This window comes from Trachurus trachurus (genome assembly GCF_905171665.1).
Source record: "Trachurus trachurus genome assembly, chromosome: 17".
Taxonomy (NCBI): domain Eukaryota; kingdom Metazoa; phylum Chordata; class Actinopteri; order Carangiformes; family Carangidae; genus Trachurus; species Trachurus trachurus.
In genome coordinates this window covers 34,402,324-34,429,303 of record NC_139900.1, presented here as the reverse complement: position 1 = coordinate 34,429,303, position 26,980 = coordinate 34,402,324, and the positions used below count along the sequence as shown (strand labels likewise).

Here is a 26,980-nt window from a genome sequence, read left to right as displayed (position 1 = left end):
TATCTTGGACTGATGTGCAGCAACTGCCAACGGAAAAATTTCATTGGCTCGCTTAATCTCTCTCACCTCTTAAGACTTCAGCTGAGAAAAACACTGTGTATTTGTCATTCCTCTCGCCCTTCGGTTAACATAGATTTTTCTGACTCTATCTATAAGGACCCTGCTGTGAGTAAATAAACATTTGTAAGGGGTTTAGATCAATGCCCCCATCTCACACACTTGTTCTTTATCTTACTTAGCAGGGTAAACATACAAAGCCATTCAAACTCTAAATGCAGGGACAGTATACAAAGGCCCAGTCTCTTTGTTTTGTAACTGGTATGTTTTTTCTCCTTCCTATCCGCTTTTTGCATTATGACTACGCTTGAAATATTCCTACCATCCTTGGCTTACAGGACATTACACGCATGAATCATGCTGTGTGTAGGACTTGTGTGACTGTGAGTGAATATCTTTTGGACAGCTGGATTGTACTGATAGGCTCTCTCGACTCTGGGAGACTGAATAATGTGTGTAAAGAGAAGTGATCCATCCTGTAGTCCATTACCAAGGCTGAAAGAGCTGTAGGGAGGAAAATGGACGCTGAGTGTGTGTGTATATATGTGTGTGTGTGTGTGTGTTGTTTTACTATATTCTTGGGGTCCCAAAATATTTAGTTGTGATCGCATTGCCTAGAGATGCCTTTGACCTGGACCAATGAGAACTGACATTCAGTTGTGATAGTTAAGGTTAATGTGGGGGATTAGGGAGTGCATTTTTTCCAATGACTTTGAGGTGAAAACAAGCATATGGTGTGTGTGTGTGTGTGTGTGTGTGTGTGTGTGTGTGTGTGTGTGTGTGTGTGTGTGTGTGTGTGTGTGTGTGTGTGTGTGTGTTCACATATGCACTGTGGTTCTTCCTCAGTGTTCGATCGAAATGGAAAATAGAAGCCTCTCTCTCCTCCATCGCCCTCTCTTTGCCAGCTCCCTTTCATCCCTCTCTGCCCCTCCCCTCTCGGGTGAGAATTGCAAAATCAATAGAGCTAAATGGAGTTGCCACGGAAGCCATTGAGTGTCCTTTCTAAGTGCTGGAGGAACAAGGACAGTTAGAAGCAGCTGTGACATCCCACAGTCACCTCTTCTTCTTTTCCACCAAAACTCTTTTCTCAACAGTTTCTATCTGTGTGAGCTTGTCCTCATTATTAATCACTATGGAGAGTGTGACAGCTCCTATCCTTGGTTCATTTAGTGTATGGTGTAGTTATGACTGCCAAACACAATAATAATATGTAATTTCTGTAAGTAATAGAACAACATAAACAACCACGTAAGTGGTGAGTACAGATGCAAGGAGTGGAAATGTTATCTTAAACTGAAGTTAGATATTTAAGCTGTATTTATTCAGGAACTCGTATTGAGGTCAAGAGCTCTTATAAGAGAAACTAGATTATGTTTTAATAAAACATTACACTACATAAAACAAGAAGTCAACAGACACCAACCAACCAAAGCCACTGCACAAGGTAAACTGACATCATTACATTATGATCTACAATAGACTTGTGTCTACAGCTTTTCTTTTTGAAACTGACCTGCTACAATACATCTTTAAGGCAAAATTATATATATAAAAAAAAAAATTAAAATATAGATCTATACTGCAAAAGTAAAATGAAAACAGGGCAAATGGATAGGACAAGATGATAACATCTATAGTAATTAGAGCTGGCTTTTTCACAGCCAATATTTCGGCAATATCTGATATCACACCCTGTTTGCAATGTAATACACTCCAGTCTGCAATCTTATGAGGCTGTTAAGTGCATGTGAAATGTAGTCTCTACCCAAATTCAGTGGCCTTTAAAGATGCTAAAACTGCATTTCATAGAAGATCCCCCATATATTAGCTGTGACTTCCTGGATCCACTACCCACTAGTCTCCATTCTCGCCTGTACATCATGCACTCAACTCCATGACCAGCTGCAGCATTTAAGGAGCACTTCCACTCAGCATTCTCCACCAGAGCGACCTGTCATACCCACTGGTGTCTTTTTTTTTTTTTTTATCATTTGTTGGATTTTTCTTAACCAGTCTTCTCCTTGTGCCTCAGGTCACGCTTGGCTCTGTCTGCTCTACTCCCCTGCTTCCCCTGTTCATCTTCAGCCTCCACTCCGGTCAACTTCCACTCAGCCAGCTGCTCCGGGCCTGACAGTCACTCAGGCTTCTATCTCCTCACCAACCACAAATTCAGAGCCTCAAAAATCACCAATAACCAGCTTCACCAAGAAAGCATTGAGTGAATATTTCACCTGCAGCGTGTTGTGCTTTTTGGCTCAAGATGAAGTAAAACAGCCTTACATTGAAGGTATATAGCCTAAAGGATTGTCTTGCTGCATTGCTAATGCTAGCTGTTCACATAGCAGTTTGGAAGAAGCATTGTGGCTTCAGCATCATACTGTATGTAATTATTTTACTTACCAAGAAGCCCATGATGGACTGAGGACAAACTGGACACTACAGTGACTTATTGTAGCATTTTGATATTACAAGATGCGGCAAATTGGAGCTGGCTGGTTAGCATGCTAACTTCACACTACCCATGTTTGCAGTTTCTCTCAATAAACTTAATTCATCCTCTGATGGTAAGCATGTTCATTAAAATGATAGTGGAATTTTGATAGAGCTCAAATAAAGAATAAATTAAAAAAGCGCATGTGCCCAAATTTTCCCCTGAGCTATATGGTTCACTTCACCTTCTGGCTTGTTTCTCTTTTTAAAAATCCAAAGAGAATATTGTATTTATAGAAGGCTTCAACGGTTTTCAAAGACACAGTGCTCACTTCTCTTTGACATAAATACCATGTGCTGCTTCGGGGCACACATCAGGTTTTGATGTCAGATCTTTAGATTCAAAGAACAGCAGTTCCTTTCTAGACTCGCCATTTTGCACTGAGATCCCACAATAGCACAGAACTAAATCAGTTGTAAAAGAGGTAGAGACACCAGCAGTTTCTCCTTTGACAGTAGCCTTTAGACAATAATGCAATCCAGCTGCAAGACATGTTTTCTCATCAATAAAACTTCACACAAAAAAAATCTTCAAAAAGCAGCTTCACTAATCCACTGCTCTTTCCTCCTGAACATTAATCCAATAGTTAAGTGCCCAGTCTGGCATTTGTCAAAGAAATATTATTTAAAATATTATTAAAATTAAAAGTACAGGAAATCCATCAGCAGTATATGATAATCACAGAGTAGATTTCCATCTCTTAATCTGCCCATTTGTGCTACTATGTCACTTTGCTTGTTAAGCTCCGATATTTCAGACCAGTTTCCATTTATATTTAATTAGTCTCTGCACAAGTGACTTGTTCTGGTGGGTAACTCAACACAAATTCTCTTTGACTGCGCTGCATGCTTCCTTTGTGGTCCTCTACAACATCCAACTAAAGCAGCAAATGGGATCCCGGCTATCCATGCACCGTATATGTGTAGGAGAGAATAAGTCAGAGAGAGAACAGAAAGATAATGAGAGAGGGAGAGAGAATGAGAAGAAGCTAGACTGAAATAGAACAGTGTCTTGAGGTTGTTTGCTAAGAAAACGCAGCAGTCTGCCACTTGGCTGCCCCTCTCTTTGTCGCATCCCACCTCTGTGGGCTTTGGGAGAAAAGAACGATGGACAGATAAAAACACCTTTCTACCTTTGGCCTAGAACAAACAGCTAGCTGGTTGGAAGGTACACAAGAAAAAATGTATTTAGTTGTACCTGTGGCCCACAACAAACAACTCTCTGGCTGAAAGGAACACACCAGCATCAGAAAAGATAGCGGCAAGAAAACGCACAATGATGTTTGCATGCGTCTCTTCTGATGCTAAAAACAGCCTTGCATGTCATTTTCTATGCAAATGTTAGAAAAAAAACTCCCAAATAAAAGTCACCAGAGTCCAAACACATGCAAATGCGCACTCACACAGGCATGAACACACACGCAGAAAAAGTCAAACATAAATCTCCTATAATCTGCTTAGTGAACAAAAACTCTGGAGAGCTTGCTGTAATTATAAAGCATTTTCTAATAACTTAAGTGTGAGGTAGATATATTCTGTATCCCAAAGGGAAACAATTTGAATGAGATTTATATCTACCATGCATTATTACTGAGCTCGGGAGTGTCTGTGGAAAAGGGGAGATTCCAATACAAGAGAGTTCATAGACTTATCATCAAAAATCATCTCAGCCATGGGGATTTTCTTTTCTTTTTTACAGTAGGATTTTCTCTGCTCAGTGACGCAGTGAGCTACAGCGACGAGGCGTCCTTCAGCTGGATGATTCTCACCCAGCCGCTCACCTTGCTGAGGTCTCCTTGAACAAGACCTTTAATCCTGCCTCCAGCTCCACGGTTACTGAACTGACCCTGAACGGTAATCCCGACAGGTAGGAGGAAGAGGGGCCTGTGTGAATGTGGGAACTATGTGGACTAAAACTTTAGATTGTTATCTTTATGCTTGCCTAAAGTACCTGCATGCTGTGCATCCACACACCTTACTGTATGCATTCCATCTGTTATTTACAGCACTATTATAATAATCTGCAGGATACTTCTAGGAACAAAAATATTTTACTATATGCAGCTGAAGCAATTTCATAAATTGCATCTTTTTCTATTCAAAGGCTTTCTACAAGACTGAAACAGTAAGTGTTGCTGCAAATTAGTTCAGCAACTTCCCAGACGCATGACAGATAATCGAGATCTGCTGCTGGGTGAGCTATTACCCACAACTAAACAGACTTTCCACTCTTGGTCTATGTTTGTATGTGTGTTGTCTGTGTGTGTCTGTGTGTGGGATAGCGTTGTCTTCTACCCTGTTATCTCCTACAGCGCGCAGAAGAAAGTGATGGAGGGCTTCGGGTAATTAGAATGGAGAGGCTCTCCCTTCACTATACAAATAATGATAGCCCTTCACCTGCTGCAGAAAATCACCCTGGATCTATTCACACACACACACACAAACACACACACTCCTCACCTGCTCCAGTTTCCAGTGGAACTCGGCAGGTCTGAAAGTGTCGACCTGAGTGAAATCTCTTCTGAGCAGGAACACCAGGCGGCAGTTGTGGACGTAGAGGGAGTAATGGTGGCGGTTCATCTCTGCAACAGGAACGGCACAGGCATGCATGGTAACACAACAGACACATGCACATGCAATTTAACATAATTCTACATGATTCACCGTATTAATCAACAAATATTATGCCCTGTAATTCAAAGGACAATAAACGGATGCACCTGCTCCTCAAGCTTTCTTCTGAGTTCTTGGGGGCGAGTGAAAAACTGTTAAGCTGATTCTCTTCCAAATACCAAGTTAGTCAGTTATTACAATGTTGAGCTACTGCTTAAAAGACCATGTTTATGTTGTTTTCTAATCAGTGGACTCAGCTTTGTGTTACATTGTTTGTCAGTCAGTACTGATATAAGTAAGAAACATAACTAAAATGTTATCCCATTACTATTGTTCTGTCAATAATATCTTTCAGTCTGTTCATCTAACTGTATAGTGCCAAAATCCCTCATAGGAATACAAGAGATCACTACTCACATACAGTATCTATCATAAAATAGCTCAATGATAAAGTATGAACAATGTTGTTACACTGCACCAAAATCATATGAAGAGCTTATCATTACATACTTCTGCAAAAAATATTAATTTGTTTCATGGGTAAAAAAAAAAGTTGCTATGAATCTTAATAATTGTAAGTTTTGGCCATCTTGTCCACGTCTCCTTATTCAGACAGATGATGTGACCCAATACTTGCTGAGCCTTCACACATCATATTCTTTATCTAAAACATCACAAATCAAAGAAGGGGTTAAAAGACTCTGGTAGTCTAACATGAACCACTCTGCAGTTTTGCATCACAAGATCAGAGTACACATTTCCTAAGCTAATAAGCCATCTGTGAGACCATTGTGAGACTGTGCGATTTGCAGATGGCTCGGTTAATTACACAGTTCAGGCAGCCAGTTCAAACATGCAGTGGGAGAAAGTTTCAAAGACCATTTGTTATTGTGGGCTTCGGTCTCAGTCTTGGTAATCTTGTAAATTTGAAAAGAGGGTTTTGATCATACAGAGTTTGTGGCATGTCCTCTTTGTAATGCAGGGGACAGCAGGAAATTAAAGTATAAAATATTTCTATAAAAGCGATTTAAGGATCGGCAGTTTTCAGTAATCCTAAATTAGGAGCACACTGTCGATTAATGTGGTGAAATGACAGGTCAAGGGTAAATGTTGATTGCAGTTTCTAGCTCCAGATTGTACATTTTCATTCTCTAAAAGGCGTACAGTAACTTTGCAGTAATCAGACATGAAATCATTTCCTCACCAGTCTTGTCAGAGTTACAAAGTAAGGTTTCCTTCTCAGCTCTGAGTCCTGGACTTGGCCCGTGTTTCATCCAGGTTGCTACGGTGAACTGGTCTGTCAGGTTTTGGGGTACCACGTGGTCTGGAACATTGGCAGCCTGACGCCCGTCGAACCTGTAGATGAGGTCGCTGTCTCTCCCGCTGTCAGTCAGCAGAGATGCCGTCCAGTTTGTGGAAGGGCCGGGGGCAGGAAGGAGGTCGGTGCTGCCTGATGCTGCACCTGGACGTGCCAATCAGAGGAACAGACACTGTCAAGACGGCTACACACAGAAAAAAACCTGCAGAGAAATGGCTTTGCTTGGATCGTTTCTGTGTCATCTCTCTGGATATCTGCGTATATCAGTCCATACCTTGATATGCCTGTGTCAGTACTCTGGTCTGGTTTAAAACAACATAACTCAACAAACTAGTAGGGTTCTTCTGATATTCTGATATTATATCACTGAATGATTTGTGCTTGTCATACTGTACAAACATGGTTAATGTATGAATTGGGTTGTTTATATTTCTACTGCCACCAAGCACTCTGTACATAGCACCCTGCTCTACTTATATCATAAAAATGCTCTAATTTTAAACATGTCTTGAAAGCAGATGACTGATCTACAAGACACAGTATAATTAAGATGTTTCTCCTGTCAGTCATTCATTAATTCATTCATTCCATCTTTATTTATAATTAGTCAGATATCAGTGTTTGGTGTTTTTCTCAGTCTTTTTCAGGATTTTAACTTCTTTTCTTTTCTCTTTAAATGACAGGATCTTTAGAGGAATGTTTGACTTATTTGAAATGATTAGTAATGGTATTAATTTTGTGTTTTACATGTAGACTACTGTATGCATTGCAGTGCAAAGCCATGTCCAAGGATATAAAATGGAAGTAATAACAATTACATAACATGTCACACATGATGTTCGGAATTTAATTTAAAACAAAAAAATACATTTAAAATAGTTCTCAGGATTAAAATGGCACACTGGAAATTGGCAAATTAATTTACTGCAGAGGTTAAGACGTCAAGAGGTAATTTCTTCTTTGAATTAAATTTTTACTTGTCTCTCATTATTATTTCTGCTCTTTGCACCCTCACACCGCTCTTCTTCACACCTTCACTATTTCAACAAGGCTTCTCATTTTATTACTTTTCACTTGTTCTTCTCACACTTTTTTCTCTCTCACCACAGAGTTTTTGAAGAGACTTCTCAGAGTATGTTTCACGGTCGCAGCCTTTCCCAATGTGATTGGTCTGTAGCTCCACCATTGCCCTCACGCCAGACAGCGGACCGCCACAGGTCTCCAAGTGCATCTTGGGGAACAGCTGTTTGCTCCCAGTCCCTGGCTCATAGTCCACACGCTTGTTCCAACCTTTAAGTACACGGTAAATAGTTTATTTAGCAACATAAAGAAAAATCAAACCATTGTTGCTGTATCTGACACACATATGAGGACTGCTCCATATTCCTGTTTCCTATTCCTCGTTACACACATTCAACATTAAAAATTCACTTAGACTGAGCTCTCAGAGTATCTGCAGTTTAGTACTGTGCCATCACCAGTTTCATGAAGCACATATACATATATTAAAGCATCAATAACATGATATCTGTGACTCAACTGTGGTGTAAACAAAAGAACAACATTTTGAACAAGTCGAGAAATAGTTTGGTTCCGACTTTCTCTCTTATTTATGTTTCTCATTTCCTTCCACTCTTTCCGAATATTGACAATTTACAATGTTATTCTTCTACAGTGATCTTGCTGTCCTCATCAAACTAAATACACAATCCAACAACTCCAAAACACTCTCGTGGACAAGTTGTGACCTGCACATTTGCCACGCTATGAATACAGCACGCCATGCAGAGCTCACGTCCCTGCCCCGCCGATCTAAAAACAGCTCGCACTGACAATTAAAAGTAATGAACCTACTCTAAGACTATAGGGATTATGGCAATAGGCAAATTTGCCAACATGTTGAAATATCCCTTTAATGCTGTGTTGTAGTTGGGTTCAACATGAGGTCTTGATACGATGACAAGCAACCACACCAGTAAAATTTCAGCCTGTGTCAAGTCAAACGGACCCAGTAACACGACAGGCCTGGTGGAGAGGCTGCTCCCCTCCTTGTAACTGTCAGTCCTGTTGCATGGTGTTATATTTTCATTACCCGGGTGTTATATTCATCCCCAGTGTGTACGAGGATTGTTGAATGTAGAGGTGAAAGGGATTCATAAGCATCACTGTGTGCAGGAGAGTTCGACTGTGAACGTGCTTGTGTGTGTAGGTGGACACCTGGCAGCTCTTTCCAAGCCTAAAGAATAGATTAGATATGAAGTCTCCAGAGACAAACATTCACAAAGAGAGAAATGGACTGTGATTTGGTGGGTAAGGAAGAGTGAGGTGGAGCGAGACATACTTAGCCTCCATTTATGCTGCCGAGTTTTCCTCAAAAAAGCAGCAGCAGGAGAACTGCTGACCTTTACACACAGATGATAAATATGATTATGTGTACAAAAGACTTGGTGTTTGTGTGTGCACCAGTGCATTATGTTTTATTCATGGCTCCAAGCCGCTGTGGGTTAATGGTTTTACAAGAGGATTTTGCAGTATGGCCTCCTTTCATTAGCTAAATCGTAAAGAATCATGCAACATTGATGAGGATGATAGCAGGGTAATGATAGCAAGTGGTTCAAATGTGGAGAGCTGATAATGCCTGTGATACCATCTGGAAAATTACTGTGAATCTTTCTTTAAAAGCAAGAGCTTGAGCCTTCCAGCCCCAGCTCTTATTTTGTTTGTCAGTGGTTTTATGTTCTATGAATCGGTATAACAGACATAAAATGGCACATGTCCCTTTTATTTAGAAACTTGATCCGTCTTTGTGGCGAAATCAATGGGTCGGATCTCTAGATGAAGATGACATTTGCATGAAGTAGTGTGCCATTTCAGACCACTTTTCTCAACACTCTTTAACTATTTCTGTCTGCACATTGAAACCCTTTGACATTTCTTCCAATGAAAGTCTCTACAGCCTAAACAACTGGCATTCATGTCATTTTCAATACTCGACTGCTTTGCACTAATGGATCGTGTAACATCGTCTCTGTTAAGACTCATTCACATGTGACTTTCTCTGACTCAATTATCTTCTCCCATTATAGCACAACTATGATGCCATTGTACAGTATAGCCATTACATTATCAAACCCATCTTGTACATTTTTACTGTGGTCATTCAGTCTGTGGACCTTAAGTAATGTTTCTGTCATCACTCAGCTTAAGATACTTTAAAACAGAATTTCACTACATTATATCTATCTAAAGATGTTATTGCAATTATTGCAACAGATGCAGTGTTATGGTGAGAGTGATGGAGCACTTTACTCTTAAGATCTATGGAAATAAGAGCTGGAACCAATTGTTTTAATGGGCAGCAGTATTACACAAACAAACAAACATATCATCTTGTGCAGCTTTTTGTCTCCAGTATATGTCTTTTTTATGTCTTCTAGCAAAACATAAAGCACAGTACAGCTTAATAATGTTTCATTAATTGTGAAATCTACATTAATTTTCTAATAACTGACTAATATTCCCCCATGCCCCATTTTTCTGAACATTTTTTGTTCTTACAGTTTCAGTTAAATTTACTTACTAAAATCTCTCTGAGCAGAGTCGATAAAAACTGTGATGTTCTCATCTGGGCTGTTCTCAGTTATGCACTCAGCTGTTAAAGCTGTTAAAGTTAAAGCTTTGCTTGCAGTGTGGAGTATGTGCGCCCTCTGTCACCTGTCAGGCTACACAGAGGCTACTGCCCTACCATCTGAGATGTAAATGTATATGTTTTAATTTTAATAAATTAAAGATTGAATATGTAAAATGAGCAGAATACCGCCGTCTATTGATCAGAGATAGGACTTGCAACAACAGAAGGGAAGCCGCTCTGTCAGAGGAACAGAGGAGAAGAACTATGCAGGATATTTTTTACCTTCATAAAACAGCTTTGGCCCAATTGTGATGTCAGATAAATGACTTGTAACTTGTTACAGGGAGAGTGGAGGCTCACTTCCACACTGTGGCTGAAAACCAAACCTGCATGATCAGAGCCTCGGATCCCCATTGTTTCCGATCAAAGGTATATTTTAATGAGTATATCTGGGTCAACAGCAAAGGTAAGTAAAAGGTAAATACTTCAGTAAATGGTACACTTGGTATGATCGTGAGTGCATGTGAAAAGTAGTGTAGGCCTATGTGTTGGTATGTGTAATCCTTAGTTCAGTTTATCCTGGAATTTTACATCATATCTAAGAATATAATGTGAACTGACACTGTAACCAGGACCTGGTCATGCATTTACAAACAGCACTACAGTGCTTTGTAGCAGAATAGGGCTTTACTCACTGATACATAGTAGGCTTTACTTTGGTCGGTCATTTATCTCATCCACATTTTTTAAAGGCTTCACTCCAGCTTTGTTCCTTTCCTCTCTCCCTTGAGTTGCCTGTTCACTCGTCCTCTTTCTTTATCTCCTCCTCCCTCCTTTTCCCCTCTCCTGTCTTATCTTTCTCTGTCTTCCGCTTTCATTCCTGACTCCTGAGATGCTGTCAGTGCTGACAGGTGAAGCAGCAGGGGAGACGGGCTGCCTCGAATGCCCAGCTGCTGCCATGTTGAAGGAGGTAGAAAGAAAGAAAAAAAAAAAACCACACATACACACTCCAGTCAACTTCCCCTCTCGAGGTTTTTGTCAGGTCCTCTGATTTCCTCGAGAGACATTCGTTCTAAAATGAAACAGAATTCCCTCTAGGGAGAGGATATGCTCAAAGACTGCACTGAATTGGTAACTTCACTTTTGATAGTATTGCTTTACATTTAAATACATTCAAACATGCCAGTGCACTTCATACCAATAGAGAAATAGGCATTTTGCAAATATTTCAAAAGGTGATTTATCTATATCTGACCTTGCCATCCAGGTTTGCAGACAGGCTTAACATCAATATGCACAGCTACATCCTCCTTTGCTCTCTTCTGACCACAGTCAAAGGCCGTCACCATAATCTTGTAGCTCTGCTGCTTATCGTAGCTCAGCCGCTCTGTATTTCTGATGTTACCTGAAGGAAAGAAAGAAGAAATAATTACATTTATTCACAGACACAGATGAAGAGAAAATACACTGTTGTGTTTATTTGTTAATAATAAAGTGAAAAACACTTGCAGCAGAGCAATAATTGAAAGTGACGATGCATAAAAGAAACTTCTTCCTGAAAACAAAGTCTTTGTACTCACTGGAGCCTTTTACTGCAAACTCAAGGTGCAGTAACCTTGTGTAGCATTTTAATATCAAAGCCTAACTGTAAACAGTTGATGGATTATCTTCTGTCTACCAGCAGGGTAACAGTGTGGGATGGAGTGAGTGTTGCAGGCTTTGAGTAGAGACACTAGATCAGGTCATGCTCTGTTGTTCAACAGTGCAACCCTCTGCTGGCTAATAAATGTTTGATAGTGCTGAATCCTGCAATTATTTCCTGTAATACAAAGTCACCTTTCACACTTCTCTGAATATAGTCACAGACCAGTGGCAGATCCAGTGCCATTAACCTACATTTTCCAACTGCCTCTAACCTTGTTATTTTAGTATTTTTTCATGCAGTTTTCATGTGAATAACTGAGGAAAAACTACAAAATTTCATAAATGCAAAAAAAAAAAATTCTTGGAGATCAATCCTCATTAAGATGAGAAAGGAATAGTGACTATATTTTTTTCTATCAAGCTGACTAGTCAGTCAAACGCTGTTTGCAGAATTCCTTTAAAAATCTAAACTTGCATAGATTAACATGGGCAGGTGAGTTTGTTTTGTGAGGCTGCACATTGAAAACAGTTGGGTTTGTCTCTGTAATCTTACTCTGACCTTAAATTAATGCTGTGAGACTATGTATGTAACAATTCGGCTTCATGTGGATAAAATTGAATTAATTTAAAACCAAAATGTAGCCAAGTATTGGACTATTCTTGTTTTATGAGACTGGCCTCAGGTGGAGTGAAGTATACTGAATTGTAGCCACTGAGCTTATGACTGGATATTGTCCGAAGCAGACAGCACACATACGCACACACGTGCACAGAAAAAGAAAGGGAATAAGGACTAAGAGAGGCAGAGGCGAACGTATTTCATTGATCACTGGTCATTTTATAAATTGGTTGCTTTAGATACAACCTTACGCAAGCATGTTTCAGTGTTAAGCTACAAAAGTTTGTGGCTTTCAAAAGCAAAAACTTGCAGTTTCTGAATCTTTAAAAACTTTAGTAGTTACCTAATATTTCATATTTCTGTTTCTATTTCTCTGTTATCCTTTGAACTGTGTATTTTTTGGTGCTAAGAACTGATGCAAGATGAATTCATATAAAGGTAATTTCAGTCTGTGTTCCTGTTGTGTTACAAGTCTGAGGTCTGGCCAGTGACGTCCGGGCTGGAAGCAGGGATGATGCATGGATAATTAATTTAAAAATAATTGAAATTGCAATTAGCTAATTGCTGGAGCTACAATTTTTCATTAAGCTAAAAGGTCAAATGTGTCAACATGGTTGTGTAATGTTAGCAAACAAATAACATACTTCAGAATATTCTCAGTAAAAATGCAAAACAATTGTTCTTTTTCAACTTAAATATTGTGAAGTTCTATTTTGAAGTATTTACATGGAAACTATGATTTAGTAAATGTATGTCAGCAGTTGGAAAAACCTCTTGAAGTGTGTGGATCCATATATTTTGGGGAATCTAAGAAGGAACAAGGGTATCAGGCTAAATGTCCATATTGCTTCGTCCCTAATGACAAACAAATGTTCCTTGAGATCAACAAAAGGCTTCAAAACAATGCTGAATTCTTATTGTGTCAGTCACTGTCATCACAGTCGACAAAGACAAATAGAGCTGTTTTGCATCTGGAGGGTTGAGTGTGTGAGAGTCTGTCACTCCGATGGCTGCTGGAGAGAAGAGGAGTCGAGAGAGTGACCAAAGCAGAGGAGAATAAAAGAGAGAAAGAGAGGGGAGAGCAGAGGAGAGGAGGTGCAGCGATCAGTTCAGAGCACAGCAGTACAGAACAAAAAGAGCTGAGCTTGAAATGTCAGAGGGAGAAAGGCGAGGAGGTCAGAGCCAGACAGTTCCTACAAAAACCTCCTACAGTGCCTATTTGATCCGCAGCTGGTGAGAACAATTGCAACAGTAAAAACAGTGGATATCAACCATTTGCCCTTTTCAGCATTTGCCTCTCTGGTTTCACAGGGTGTCTTCATTTCTTGGTTCATTAGCAGGCAGCATCGAACATCATCTTCACAAGGAATCTAAGGAGCCCATCTGGAATCGGGATATTTTTATTCTTTCTTTTACACACATACATACATACATACACTTGTCACAGTGGGTGCTTGTGGTGCTCGTGATCTTGCCAAAAGATCTAATCACTGTCCATGATCTGAAACATCAGTCTCCACACCAATGTATCTGAACTGATCACAATATTAGCTGTGGATACCGTTGCCTGGACACAAAGGTCTTCATCCAGTTTCCTCTCTGATTTTTATTTTGAAAGTCCTGACCAGATGTGATTTGTTCTATTCAATGTTTTTCATCTTCACTGAAAATCTGTCCTCTGAACTGTGTTATAACCAATCATAGTTTTCACAGAGTGCTGTTGTTGAGCCCACTCTTGTGTTTCCTTGCCTGCAGGCAGGTCTCTCATCCTGCAGATGGACTGTAACTACACCATCTTGGACTGCAGCTGGTGATGGTGGTCCTTGTTCTGCTCAGGTGGAGAACTGGTGGATGTGGCACTACGCAAGCTCACAGGAGGATGCAGAGCAGAACAAGGACTGCTGTCTGCAGCTGCAGTTAACAGATTCACTGTCTAACACTTAACAACTGGCTGATCAGCAGCGACTGAACTTTTAAGATTAAATATCTAAATCCAACACCTAGTAATGAAGCAGGCTGTATGATTAATCTGGAAAGTAGACTGGGTGCCACAGCAAGAGTTTGATTGCCCACTCCTCTGGTCTGTGAACAAAATGACATACTGTAAGGCACTGGAAAGAGATAGGTACCCTGGTATTGTCACCAGGGTCATACATGCCTTTATTTTCAACAGGAAGTCAGTCAACAAGTAAAGATGTGATGTGTGCATGTGAAAGGTAAGGAGGCTTAATATCCGTCATGAAAGTAGCATTTCAGGAAATGTATGCTCCTGTGATCTGAGTAGCTCGAGTAGCACTAGAGAAAACCAGTCAGGATATCTCGGCCCATTTCCTAACATTGTGGAAGTGCAACGCTAAATTAAAGTAGTCATTTGAGCTTTGCATTCAGGCAGAGCACAGAGGCCATACATCAACTCACTGACACAGGTCGTTCAGTCCAACAGCAACCGTACTAAAAGCAAGAGAGAGGTCAGCTGAATGGTACAAGTATGTTGGTCTCTTTCAAAGAGCAATAAGAGGTTCCTCACAGTGAGACCGATCACTCGTGGTTACAGGTGGAGTATCTTCCATCATCAGTATTATTCTTACGTTCTCCCTTATCTGCTGGCACAGGTCACTTTCTGTTAAACAGAAAAACCGCCTGCAGGGCATTGTGACGGTGTGCAGCAAAATTGCAGGTATACCCTTAAATGACCTCCATGGCCTGTATAAGGTCAGGTCTTTAAAGAAAGCACAGTCAATCTCGGCTGATCCCATCCATCCATTGTGCTATGAATCCAAATTTCTACCACTATCTGCTTCTATCTATCTGCAGATCCAACAGGTTCAATAGGTCACTTTCTCCTGCTGTCGTGAGCCTAGTAAACGACACTATGGGATAGGGAATTGTGTATTTATTACTGCTGGCTGTGCATCAAATTGCCCTGAGGAGATAATAAAGACACCTTGACTTGACTAGTTACACATACTGTACCACATTTCTTCACATCACTAAATGGCAACATAAAACAATATTTACAAGTGTGCAGTTAATGAGTATATCTGGGTCAACAGCAAACCTCTGTTTTTATTAAATCACAACTGTCGACATCACCAAAATAAATCTCTGTCTTGGCTGAAATGCAGGAGTGTCGACACAACATGACAGAAAACCAGTAGCCTACTGCACCAGTACAGTAACTGTGACCGCTGAAAAGCAAAATAACAAGTAGTTAACATATGGCCGATCTAAAATTCACTTAAAACTATCTTAAATTTGTGGGTTTCAAAAAGTTAATTTGCAGGTCATATTCTGGTCAAGTTGACTGTGGCCAACTGTGCAAATAAGATGTAGACTTTAAACCCTGTAGTGCTGATTCAGAGACAGTTTATTATCACCACTGAACATAGGAAGTGTTTTTGAACTCATTCAATCTTAATTTACTCTTATAAAATTTTACTCCGTGTCTGACAGCAGAGATAACACAGCAGCACAGCCCGTTTACTCCCACATTTTATCTTGCACTACCCTCAGTGCAAAAGAAAATGACCACTGTTCTATAAAGTAGGTCTAACCACTGTGCTGTGTCCTGCAGTTTCTCCCAGACAGTATCATTGTGCCTGGGAGAAGTTCATATCAAATGAGCCAAACCTCTGTAAAATACAGTGAGTGTAAGACCAGAAGGCCAAACTGAAAAAGCAATGAGACAAACATAATAAATAAGACCCTGGGAGAGAGACAAAGAAAGAGATACAGTGAGGAAAGCAGTGTGTGCTTCTGTCTGATCTATTGGCAGAGTTCAACATACACAGAGCCCTCCAGTCTCCATTCAGTTTGGATTATGCTGCACTCAGATCAGCACAGTGTAGCTCAGGGAAGAAGTCAGCTAAAAGCCCAAAACTGAAATTGTATATAGACAGATATGCTGAGAATAGCGCTCAATCAGAAATGAAACCCACTCCGCCCCGTCAGCTGGGACAGGTGTAAAGCCACAAATGTATAAGGAAACTACAAAAAAATGAAAAATAAAAGCAGAAGCTGCCACAGCTGAAGGTGGATCTTTGTCAGGTAACTTTTGAGATGCGCACTGATGAAAAGCTACTTCACAGATCACAACATTATGGCAATAAAAAGAGGGATCAGCCTCAGTTGTGCGCTCCCTTCCTCCTCTTCACTCTGAATTCTTTAACTGCTTTCATATTATTCCACAAGTAGACGATCGGTGTCATCGTTACCAACCGAATGAGATGTGTCTCTCTCAGAATTTCATTTTCTATTGTTCACCCACTTTCAAACACAAGACTTATTGCGGTAACCAGCCTCCATAATAAGTTTTACACACTGGTTTGTAGTTTAAAGTCTGCTCCACGATTCATCTCCAGACTCGTTAGCTCTCTCATGTGATGTCTATCTTTAGTACAGACTCATGCTGCTCATATGAGCTTCAGCTGGATGCAAGGATAAGAAGAACATAGCTCCACAAATTCAGCCAAGGAATGGGTTCTTCCGTTCCTTTCATCAGAAAATTAACCATGCTGTTTGTGCTAAAGTGAGACAAGGACAGGACCACCATTAGTCCATCCCAAATTATGTCTCTCAAATAAGGTTCAAATGTGTTTTAACCCAGGCAAATTGTTCTCCAAAAAACAACCTCAGCACAAAGTCCATTTAGCAGCTGTTGATGTTCAAAATTAGATTTTTTTTTCAGAGCACTTAAAGGACATTTCATCCAAAATGACTAAGAAGCAGACGCTCCAAGTTCATTCTTTACTGTGGCAAACAGCATTTGAAAATCTCATCACAAGCTCCATTTAGTAGCTGCCCCAGACCTGTTTTGTTTTATTCTCTTACAATCTGGTAAAGGCAAGGATGATAACGGCCAACAACGTAGGGCGTTGACTGCAGTCAAATGAATGTGTCTCATTAAAAGTTAACAAAAAGTACAGTAACCAAATAAATGCAATTTTATTAAATGATCATAATATTGTATGTATAGCTTGCTTTTACATTTTATGAAGGCATATGTTACATTTCCGCCTTTTGTTTATTTCTTAAAATCATGTTAAATTATTTGGGTTGAACAAAAAAGAGTCTTATTTTGGTATAATCTAAGATAAATATGTCATTTTAAAGTTCAGTCAATGTCTCATAACCTGCAGTTGTATTTCTTTGTTACATGAATGATGATGTTTCTCTGGTATAATAAATCTCTTGCACTGCTATCCTAGTTTCCCCATCTCTCTCAGACTCACACATCACTCCTATTCACATCACTATCAGCAATTATAATGCGGCCCAGTCTCTCGCTCTGCCAGGCCAGACACACACACATACACACACACACACTTACCATTACGGTCTATGGCAAATGGCGTCCCTGCAGTGACAATTTCATAGTTGCAGATCTGGCTGTATTGTGGTGAACAGTCCTGGTCCCATGCCTCCACCTGTAATAATGTAATGTGGCATACAACTTATTCCCAAAACACTGACAACTGCAACAACACTAAAATACATTTGCAACATCTCACATTGTTTATTGAATGTTTTTTGTGACATTTTTAGATGATAAACTACAGTACATTTTCTAGTTGTTTTAACTAATAAAATATTCTCTGACAAAGACGGTGATCTTAGCTTGATAACGCTGATAGGAAACAAAATCTAATATGCATTCACTGTCAATTATACCTGCAGGATGCTGTCGTAGATCTTCCCTTCTATCACTGATGCCTTGTACAGTGGCTCCCGAAACACAGGAGAGAACTCATTAACGTCATCTACCTGGATGTGAACCACCGCCCTGAGTAGAGGGAGGAAACGGAAGACAGGAGAAGGAGCGAGGGAAAAGGACAGAAGGACGTGAAGAAATTCAAGTGGAGATGATTGATGGAGAAAAGGTAAAGTCAGGACACAGGGAAAGAATAGATGGATGGGAGAAGCAAAAGGAGAGAAGAAAAAAAACACCCAGTAAGCCATTAGAGATGATTGAAATTAATTAAGAGCCATTTCGTTGTTTATTTTGCGAACACTGGTTAGTTGAAGCAGAGGGAAATGAGAAGAAAGCAGCTCTTCTCTGTGCATACATGAAAATAAAACAGGTTTATTCCTTGAAAGCATGACTAAAAGGAGCTGATAAAACAGGTGCCACACATAAAGGTTGTGTTTATTAGTATTTCTTTGTGAAATGGTTTCCATTATTATCTAAAACTTTAATCTAACAGGCCCGTCTTCCAACACAGACTCAACTTGAAAAGCTAGATTGTTTTTCAAGGTTCTAATTTTTCCCTTCCCTCCTCGTCTGATGCAAAACACAAGCGCATAAACACACAATCTCATCCGCTGGGAGAAACTGCTGAGGAAATTAACTAGGCGCGTCAGTAACATTTGTGCACTAAAGTATATAAATGAAGCAATAATTCTGATGTATCATGAAGTTTTCTTCACCGGTGACCTTCTCTGACAACAACTCGCGGTGTATCTGAGGAAGCACATCTGGCTAATTAATGACATTAGCTTAATGAGGCCTATTTAGAATGTCATGCAGTGATAATGTCACACACACACACACATAACACCGTGTGGCATTCATCTTCCACTGGAGGAATTTATCACAGATCCCTGAGCTGATAAATTTCCCTCTTTCTCTGTTTAGTGGCGAGCCTGCTGCATCTTATTTTAGCAGCTCCTCGTCTCTGACTTGAGGTACCAGAGGGTTTGATTTGCTGCTGTCTGTGCTGGTCTGCCTGTCTGTCAATCTCATTCACATAGCACTGCCACACACCCGTATATACAAACACACATTATACTGATGGGCCATTAGGGGGGACATATCCTGAGAGAGGAACTGCAAGTCTCAGCTGTCAGAGCTGTGGGATAAAAGAAAACGAAAAAAAAGAAAGGAGAGAAAATAGAAACAGCAAAGACAAGATCTAATTATAATAAAGTTATTTTTCTTCCTAACGTTGAGCTATAAGGAGCCACAGGAGCATGTTGTTCTATTTTACTTTGAAATCAATTTAAAGTTAGGGAAAAGACTAATGATGATAAGGTAAATATTCAAATGAATGCAACTAAATCTACATACAGTTGCAGTGTTCCTGTTATTCAGTCTTTAAAGGGATAGTTCAACATTTTGGCAAATTGGCCCATTGCCATAATCGCTATAGTCATAGCAGTAGGTTCGTTACCTTTATTTGTCGGTGTAAGCTATTTTTAGAACGGAGGAGCGGAGCGGCAGGCTGTTCAGAGCTACACTATGGAGGCTAATGGAATTTCTTGGTTTCCCTCATCAAACTCATCAAATACAAAATCCCAAAACTCCAAAACGCTTTCGTGGACAAGTTGTGAGCTGCACAATCACCACGCTATGAGATAATAATGGAACGTTACGAAACGGAGCCGTTTTCGAGGTAAATACAGAGTCTGCTTGCTGAAAAACTGTCCCTGAACGCAACGCGCATCAGCGGTTTTGCATGAATATACCTCTAAAACAACTCTGTCTCGTAACGTTCTATTATTATCTCATAGCGTGGTGATTGTGCAGGTCACAACTTGTCCACGAAAGCGTTTTGGAGTTTTGGGATTTTGTATTTGATGAGTTTGATGAGGGAAACCAAGAAATTCCATTAGCCTCCAGTGTAGCTCTGAACAGCCTGCCGCTCCGCTCCTCCGTTCTAAAAATAGCTTACACCGACAAATAAAGGTAACGAACCTACTGCTATGACTATAGCGATTATGGCAATGGGCCAATTTGCCAAAATGTTGAACTATCCCTTTAAGTGCTAATTGAGGCTCTATTTCAAAGAGATGTTACGTAAATATCCCATACTGCATTGGTGAGGCACTTCAGACCACTTCTATATGCCGATGAAGTTTTTCTCTTTGAGAACTTAATATGACTCATATTTGCACAGTAGCCTTTCCAACTCTGATTTAAATACTTTGAAAGTTAATATTTGTTTTGTACGTCATGTCTCTGATATTTTGTCCGCCCCTTGTGAATCTGAATGACAATGACAGCTGCACGAGTGAGTCATGCTTAAATAAATAATAATTAGCAGTATGTGACAGCTCCAATAGAGGGTCTGGCAATCAGGGTTTTTCTTTTTTCCCCCTGGGTGCATGAGGACACTTTGAGACACAAATAGGCCACACACACAGTCACTGTCTGTGTGTTGGAGGAGTCACTAAGTGTCTAAAGCTTTTCAGAACAAATGCCAACAAATACACACTGACTGAAAGACAAGGATTATTTGCTTAACAACGAGCTACAACTGTCACGGTCACAGTCATGACTTTTGTGTCTATGTTGTGGGCGTGGTGCTCCTCTCTCCATCTCCCTCCTAGCTCCCTGATTGGCCGTCAGCCTTTAGTCCTTTTGCTCATCAGCTCAGCAGTAAGTCTACCCTAGTAGTCCTTCATCCATTTTTTGCAACATCTTTGTTTCAAAAACCACTTTGGTATCACACGTTCACAACACTTAGTATTGTGTATTCTAGGCTTTATCTCTGGTGTAATCTCACTCCTAATCCTTGTCTGCTTGTGTTTCAGGATCACTGCACGCCCAACTGCTTAGCCGTTCGTCTCTCTGCCTGCCCTGCACGCTCGCAATATTGCCTAGAATCCAACTCAGCTCTGCTTCACCGGGCCTCAGCTTCCCTCAGCCCCCCCTCCCCTCCCCTCCATTTCATCTCTCTGCCTCAGTCAGTCATCCAGCCCCCGCTCACTGCCAACCCTTCACCCAGGCTCAGCCCTGCCTCGCCAGCCACCAGAAATAGACCGTCTTACTTCTGTCAAACGGTGAATCAGTTTGCTGCGTTTGTGTTCACTCATTGATCATAACAATAACTCCTCAGATTTAAGCACTTACCCAACACCCGTGTCAAGACACCTTGAGTAATACGAGCTCAAAAATAAATAGTTTTTGCACTTGTACAGGTCTCTGTAAATATATTTTTCATGAAAAAAGTAGACATTGTTGTTTTCTCCTTTGTTGTTGTTATTTTTCCCTGTTACCGTAAAATCTACCAGGATTTTGCTGAACTATCCAATAACCACAGTTTTGTTTAAGTGTAAATTAAATGTTATGATACAAATGTGTCAAAAACGGAAAAAAAGAAAATAATTCAATCAGACCAAAATTCATCTGCGCCTATTTTGATAATTGGTAAATATTTTAACCTTTTCCATATTAAAGACAGTTATGACTTTTGTTAAACCAAAAACAATATGGGGCTGTCACCTTAGGCTCTGGGAAATGTACAGACAACTTTGACTGCACAGAGAATACAGGATAATTACACACTGCTACACTATTCATGGTGAAAATATTTGTTAGTTAAAGCAAAATGTCTCTGCTTAGGTGGTAAAAAAAAACAAGTTTCAGTGATGTACTGCATTTTTCTTTACACTAGATCTAAAATAAATGCAGACACAAACACACACACACGGCTTGACTCACTTGTGGGATTTCTTCCAGTCGGCGCCGCTGGCTCCGGCCCCGCAGTCGTAGGCCTGGATTATGAAGGTGTACTCTTTCTGGCTCTCACAGTCCACAGAGCTACTGGCCCTCACCACTCCCTCTCCTGATGTGCGGTTCAAGACCACTGCCTCAAATGGAACATCCTGACCATAGATCTTGAAGGCACAAATCTCCCCTGAAAAGACAAGTAAAGAAAGGTGTCAGTGATTTAATTACTTTTGCAGTTAGACTGATAAAGTTGCGTTTTAATCCGTATTTATCTTCAATCATCACTGGGCCAAAGGAAACCAGAATTTTAGAAAATCTGTCATCAATAGGTGTTTATTCCCTTTTCATGCCAAAAATGAAGGCTGCCATTTCAATTGCAAAAAATGTCCAATGTCATTTAATAGGTCAGGAGCAAATTCAAACCAAGGAAGGCAAACAAAAACAGTGTGAAGATATTCAGACAGAAGGCGAGAGATAAACATCAAGTGAAAATTGAAATTGAATCTTTACCCCAGAGAAAAGAGAAATGAGCCACATGAGCTCTGAGGAAGAAAAGGCACAGCTCCAGAAAATATCAGAAACATAATGGGCTTCAACACGTCTGTTCCCCAGCAGAGAGCGAGGACTCTGGGTGTTTAATATGGAGACAGTCGGCACAACAACTACCACAATGACAATGAGAGATAAAGTCTGAGCCTGCACTTAATTTCAGGTCCGTCTGACGCAGCATGAACAAACAAACAATAAAAAAATAAAAAATAAATTCCACCATTGGAAAATGTTTCTGATAAATAGATTTTTTTTATTCACTCATTTTTATTTCTCAAGGATGGCAACAGCCAGGAGGCTTTATGTTTACACATTCTCCAGCTGTCACTTTCTAATGATCCCAGTAACTCAGAAACACCTTGAGGGAATTAGACTCAAGGATTAATTGATTAATATTTGGTTGTAAGAGGTGAAAGGTGATGGTCACAGACTGTGACCTAACAAAACAAGTTTTTAACTCAATAATTCATATGTTAATCATGACACAATTTAATGACTAAAGAAATGGCATTTTATACCCAAAAGGTCAAAGGTGAACTTGTGGAATATTCCTACTTTTTCTGGCCATAATTTAAAGCAGAAGTAAGCGATCCGGTCGTTTTGGCTAATGCTGCGTTCCAGGCAGGCTTTTGAAACCGTAAATTACAGCTTCAAGTCACAACTTACGACTTTGTAGCGTTCCAGGCAACCCACTCGTGTTTTTCCAACCTGTTTTACCTGTGAAAGTCACTATAACGGCCACTCGTAACTTCTGACCCGTGAACTCGTACCAGATCTAACTGGTACGACTTCACAGGTCGGAAAAACACGAGTTACGGGTTTCCTTGAACGCACCATAACAGTCCTCGTCCCTACGTCGCCACATTCACGGAGTCCCTTGGCTGCACACACAGCCCTGCATGCCGTTCTCTCTCCTCATTGGATAAAAACTGTAGGATACGATAAATGTTTTCTCCTCGGCTCAGAGCAGAGCAGAGGGACTGACAGACCCGTGTTTCGGTCCAAACACTCACTATAGAAGTGATTGCTGTCGGAAGATACAACTATTTAAGACTTATATTAACACAAATATATCACTTACTTCTGCTTTAAAGGAGACATATTATGGCCCTTTTCCAGAAATTAAAATAGTTCCCAGGTGTCTTAAAGACAAGGTTTCAGTGCCTGTCCCTGTAAATGCAAATGACCCACTGCTTGCCCCGCCCTGCCCCTTCTATTGGTACCAGGTAGGTACCAGTTCGAAAACTAGTTGCATCATTGCTAGATAACAGAGGGTCCAGCTTGTAAAACCACATGGATTTTAACATAGGGAGCCTGCAAATTCAAGATTTCTTTTGTCAATTCTCACATTTAAAGTAGAAGTAAGCCGAATGTTTGTGTTACTATAAGTCTTAAATAGTTATATCTTCCGACAGCAATCACTTATATAGAGTGTTTGGTCTGAAACACGGGTCTGTCAGTCACTCTGCTCTGCTGTAAGCCGAGGAGAAAACTTTCCTTGTATCCTACAACCTTTATCCAATGAGGAGAGAGAACGGCATAAAGGGGCGGTCCTCTCTGTGTGTGCAGCCAAGGGATGCGCCTGAATGTGGTGACGTAGGGACGAGGGCGGGGACTGCTAACTCCATCTGCTGACAAGAAGTTAGACAAAATGACCGGATCGCTTACTTCTGCTTTAAGGGGCCGAAAGGCACGACAAACACCCACATATATGTTAAAGAGCCTTCAAAAAGTGATATTTCCATAATATGTCCCCTTTAATGCTGTGACTCAGGAACAGAAGGGCAGGTTATGGCCACACTTAACATTTGGCTGGACACTTACTGTAAGTGGCGACACTAATCTTTGGTGTTGACCTTGAATCGGTGGTGATTGTAAAGATCTGCTGTGTAGAAGATGTGTGTAGGGCACGCATTATGAGACTACACAGAAACAGGGGTGTAAACTACAACTTGTATGCCATGTATACAGTACATCTGTGAGGTGATAATTCTTGTTCATTCCTTTTCTTCCTTTTAACCGAGCAGCAGCACTTTGGGTAATGATGTACAGTAAAACCTAACAATGCACATTTCTGACATTTTCTGTACAGCACAGCTATCACAAGTTTTGGTCTTAGCCTCATTTGTGGACACAGTGATCTTTGGCAGCATGAGAGGCTCACAGGAACAGACACAGCTCCTGGGGTGAAGTTAAGACAGAGATCATTTCTGATACGTGTCAAACTGTGCCAGCTGAACAAAAAAAAAAAGACAGGAATTTGTTGTGTCCACAGAGTGTTTCATCATACACACTGTGTGTGTTGTGTTTGTCTAACGCCTGTATGTGTGTGTGTGTGTGTGTGTGTTTGTGTAAATCTGGTTGTGAGTCTTGAATCATCTGCGGAGTTCATTCTTTGCTCAAGTGTTCATTTTGGGGATTTGGTAAATCTCCCTGCAGAGGGAACAAAAAGCTGCAGCACTCTGACCCTGTGCTGGCTGATATCTCTCAGAACATAGTGGGACACAGCGGAAACAAAAAGCTGCCGTGCTGTGGGAATTCTGCTTGTGAGCCCAAACACCCCACTGACAAATACAAAGACAAAGTTCCCTCTCACCACTGGCTTCTCTTCACTTCCGTTCCTCTCCTCTTCGTATCCCACTGTCATGTGCACAGTCTTTCCACTTACTCTCTCCCTCTGACTCCCTTTTAACCTGATTCAACTTGTCAAATCCCCTTCTTGTTGAAATAATGATGCTGCAGAACACAGTGGGCTTCAAGGTTCGATCCCAAACCAATTTTCGAGACACACACGCATTGGTTCCTTTAAGGTGTTATCGGAATGAAAAGGTCCCCACTACCGCAGTGGGATGCCATGTTTTATGTGCAGAAAGCGAGTAAATAATGAACACAATGGGTGGTATATGGAAGAAGGCCGATAAGCAAATGCTTGATCCTGACTGCACGTTCACGCACAAGCTGAGCAAATATAGTCTCAGATGGGACCAAAGAGGAAGGACCCAGTGATTATAAAATACTGCTGCAGCCCTTATGCATAAACCTCGACTTAGTTGTGGAGAGAAGGGAAAGGTAGTTCCACTTAACAGTTTGGGGTCGGGTGTAAATCCATTTTCCGCTCCATCTGTTGTGGCAAAAGCATTTTTCTGGATTACATTTTACAGGGGAGTGTAACAGAGTCATGGAGGGGAGGAAAGCCAGAGTGAGCAGAGGAAGCAGAGAGGGATGTGATGTGCCAATGTATATGTAAATGGTAATGACAGAGATTTCAGATTCCCACTGTGTCAGCAAATGTGTTTTCTCACCAGCCCCACCAGAAGGAACACTATAATTTAACCCTGTTGTGGGGTATGGATGAAATGAAGTCTAATCTTTTGGCCTATGTGTCATAAGGGAGAGGGGTTGCTTCTCAAAGTAAATATCAAAATGCATAGATTTTTGCCTCGAGGAGTTGGCCTGTTGCCAAGGCAGATTGCAAGTAAAGCGGAAGAGTCAGCGAAAAAATGTCTCAATAATAACAATCATCTAAAGTAGATGGTACTCCACAGAAAGCTGGAGCAGCATAAAGCGCATCAACAGAAAATGTCAAACTGTCAGGGAACTCGCATTTCACAGGATGCTTAATTGCCAATATAAAGGAAAAGAACAAGATGGATACAGTTAATGAGAATACGATGCTCCATAAGCTAGCATGTTATCACAAGGAGCTGAAACACAGAAGTTGACAGAGCATTTCATTTCTTTGGAGTTGTTTATCCTGTTTGTTGGATCTGACAAATAAGAGTTTGCTTCTAATTTCCGCTGTTGTTTTTATAGGTAGAGAACATGTTGGATCAGATATAGTGTTTAAAATAATGATTTTATCTCAGAACTAAGTCAGACTGGCTGAATCAGCTTTTTCCTAAATCCCCATTCATATACATATTTTCATACAGCTCTGACTTTAATATGCATCACATCAGTTGTTGTTGTGTTTACTCTTTAAAAGTTTATAATTTCAGTTTGTGTAAGTAAAAAAGAAAATCAGTTGTCAGCCACATAAACTTTTCCCATTTTGCTACAGTTTGGTTCCAACTGAACACATTTTCATATCATTAAAAATGAATTAATACTTGCAAAAACTGAAATGAAATGGAATTAAATCTAAATAGATTTATGGCAATAATACTAATGAAAATATGAATAATGAACACTTGTACATTTTACAGACAGGCAGTGGTTGAGAGAATTCAAAGCAGACTTACGTACGTACCATAAGAAATACTTTAATGAAACATTAATGTATGACAGTTAATGCGTCGCTCTGAGTGGAGACAGCACTTCTTTATATTATACCTCTGAATTTTCTCTTGAATTCTTTTCCCTGTGTTTTATTGTTGGAGTTGTTCAGTGTGAAATCAGTTTGCAGCTTTCAGGACACTGCCCTTCATAATTGACTTTACTTTCAAGTTATTGATTTAACTGCTGCTTGATTCAGATGCTACTCTGGAGCTCATCTAGCTGATCTAAAAGCAACTATACAGTATAAATCATTGTGAGTGCTTTCATGTCTTGTGTGACAATATTGTATCGATACACAAGCACCAAGTATCAATCTTTTAATTATGTATT

General features: G+C 40.3%; 1 protein-coding gene across 1 annotated transcript in view; it reads right to left on the bottom strand.

Annotated features, from left to right (window-relative positions):
* clstn2a (calsyntenin 2a) overlaps positions 1-26,980 on the bottom strand; it is a gene marked incomplete at its 3' end in the record, with an annotated part of 161,140 nt that overhangs the window by 26,568 nt on the left and 107,592 nt on the right. Inside the window, exons 3-9 of the mRNA XM_083990879.1 lie at positions 21,815-22,010; positions 18,043-18,154; positions 17,702-17,798; positions 11,365-11,514; positions 7,583-7,768; positions 6,365-6,622; positions 5,008-5,129 (exon numbers count right to left, since the gene is read on the bottom strand). Coding sequence (XP_083847005.1) covers positions 5,008-5,129; positions 6,365-6,622; positions 7,583-7,768; positions 11,365-11,514; positions 17,702-17,798; positions 18,043-18,154; positions 21,815-22,010 — 1,121 coding nt within the window. The remainder of the gene's footprint in view (positions 1-5,007; positions 5,130-6,364; positions 6,623-7,582; positions 7,769-11,364; positions 11,515-17,701; positions 17,799-18,042; positions 18,155-21,814; positions 22,011-26,980) is intronic.